The sequence below is a fragment of the Temnothorax curvispinosus genome, unplaced genomic scaffold, assembly GCF_003070985.1.
Source record: "Temnothorax curvispinosus isolate PA1 unplaced genomic scaffold, ASM307098v1 QBEX01017252.1, whole genome shotgun sequence".
NCBI lineage: Eukaryota > Metazoa > Arthropoda > Insecta > Hymenoptera > Formicidae > Temnothorax > Temnothorax curvispinosus.
Window position 1 is genome coordinate 1 of NW_020227032.1, and position 1,551 is coordinate 1,551.

General features: G+C 36.6%; 1 protein-coding gene across 1 annotated transcript; it reads right to left on the bottom strand.

The window, feature by feature from the left end:
• Nucleotides 1–299: 299 nt before the first annotated feature.
• Nucleotides 300–905, bottom strand: LOC112467391. Its single transcript, XM_025035983.1, has 2 exons — nucleotides 825–905; nucleotides 300–635 (listed from the first exon to the last, which is right to left on the bottom strand). The coding sequence occupies exons 1-2, from the start codon at nucleotides 889–891 to the stop codon at nucleotides 370–372; spliced, it is 333 nt and encodes a 110-aa protein (XP_024891751.1). The 5' UTR covers nucleotides 892–905; the 3' UTR covers nucleotides 300–369.
• Nucleotides 906–1,551: the final 646 nt, after the last annotated feature.

Below are 1,551 nucleotides of genomic sequence, written 5' to 3' on the forward strand. Positions count from 1 at the left end.
ACTTATATTTGTATATTTAAATATATGTATATATACATATTCTAACCGCAAGTTTTTATTCAATTTTGTTAATGACTCTACTTACTTGCTCTTTGCCTTTTTCAACAGCACGTTTGTTAAGAACATGGTATTTCACAAATTTCCTTTAATAGTGCGATTCAAAAAACCATGTACAATATATTGTATGAATAAATATTAATAGATTACAGTAAATATAATACAGTCGAGTAGTCGGAATCGCTCAACGCGAAAGAAGAGGTTAGGAATCGTTCAAGCACACACACACACACACACACCAGGGCTGCCAGAATGTGTGCCGCAGAAACCGCCGCTAGAGCGAGCTGAGCTAGCCCAAAATCCGCACATTCCCTAGCAATGTAGCCCAATATCGCTTTTTTTTCGTATCTCATATAATATGATATAATATAATATCATATAATATGATAATAAACCATGCTGTCGCATCGAAGACTGTGTTTTTCTGTCTAGGACTTGCTCTTTCTCGCAATGTTTATTAGATTTCTTATGGGCGATAAGATCACTATGCTTTGCACGCAAATAACATTTGCATAGTTTACAGTATGCTTCCTGCTTGCCATTCAACACATCAATCTCATTGCTTTCTTCAAGCCAATCTATGGACACAGTAAAAATGAAAAGACGTCGAATTAGACCTCTCTTCGACGCATTCGACGTCTAATTCAACATCTATTCTATCAACTATTATTTCTCACTGGGCATATATAAACTTAAATCTCAAAGAATATAATAGAAGCATTAAACAGAAAAAAATAAAGTTAAAACAGTACAGATTTGATACTTACTCTTCAGTTCTGGTTCTATTAACCATTTCTTTTGGAAACGTTTCTTATATTTACCCCATTTACCCATCTTTACTATTGTAATATACAATATATATATCATATTTATTAAATTGCACACGATATAGATACCATAAGACAAATTTAAAACTACCCGCTCATAAAAGCTATCAATAACGATCAGACAAGAAGAGGACTGTGTAAAGATGTCAAATCGTGGCCTTGGTTTTGTGCAGACACAACGACAAGGCACGTCAGTGTGGCGCTTGGCGCTCGTCAATTTGTCGAAGCGTCACACCGACGTGCCATTTCGTCGTGTTCGTGCAAAGCTGAGACCTGGCATCTCTGTCGTGCAATGTCCAAGTGCGTTCCTTGTCTGTGCGGCGCAAGCGTAGAATGCAGCCATAGATTTGTAAACCAGTGTTGCAAATCTCATAGTGCCAAACTATCGGTGTTTCCACAAATTCAAACCCAGATGAATTGAGTATTTTCGCTCAAGACACGGTGTACTGTAAGATATAATTGTAAGATTACATAAAAATTATATTTTACACCGTGGCTTAAAAAATAGCAAAATGCGGAAATCCTCGTTTGAAAAATTTATACCGCACAAGAGTTCTCTAGATAGCCCAATTTGCGTTAAATAGCCCAATCTGGCAGCCCTGACACACACACACACATATTTCATGACGTCCAAAATATGTCGATACATAAGATCACTGTAATAGCT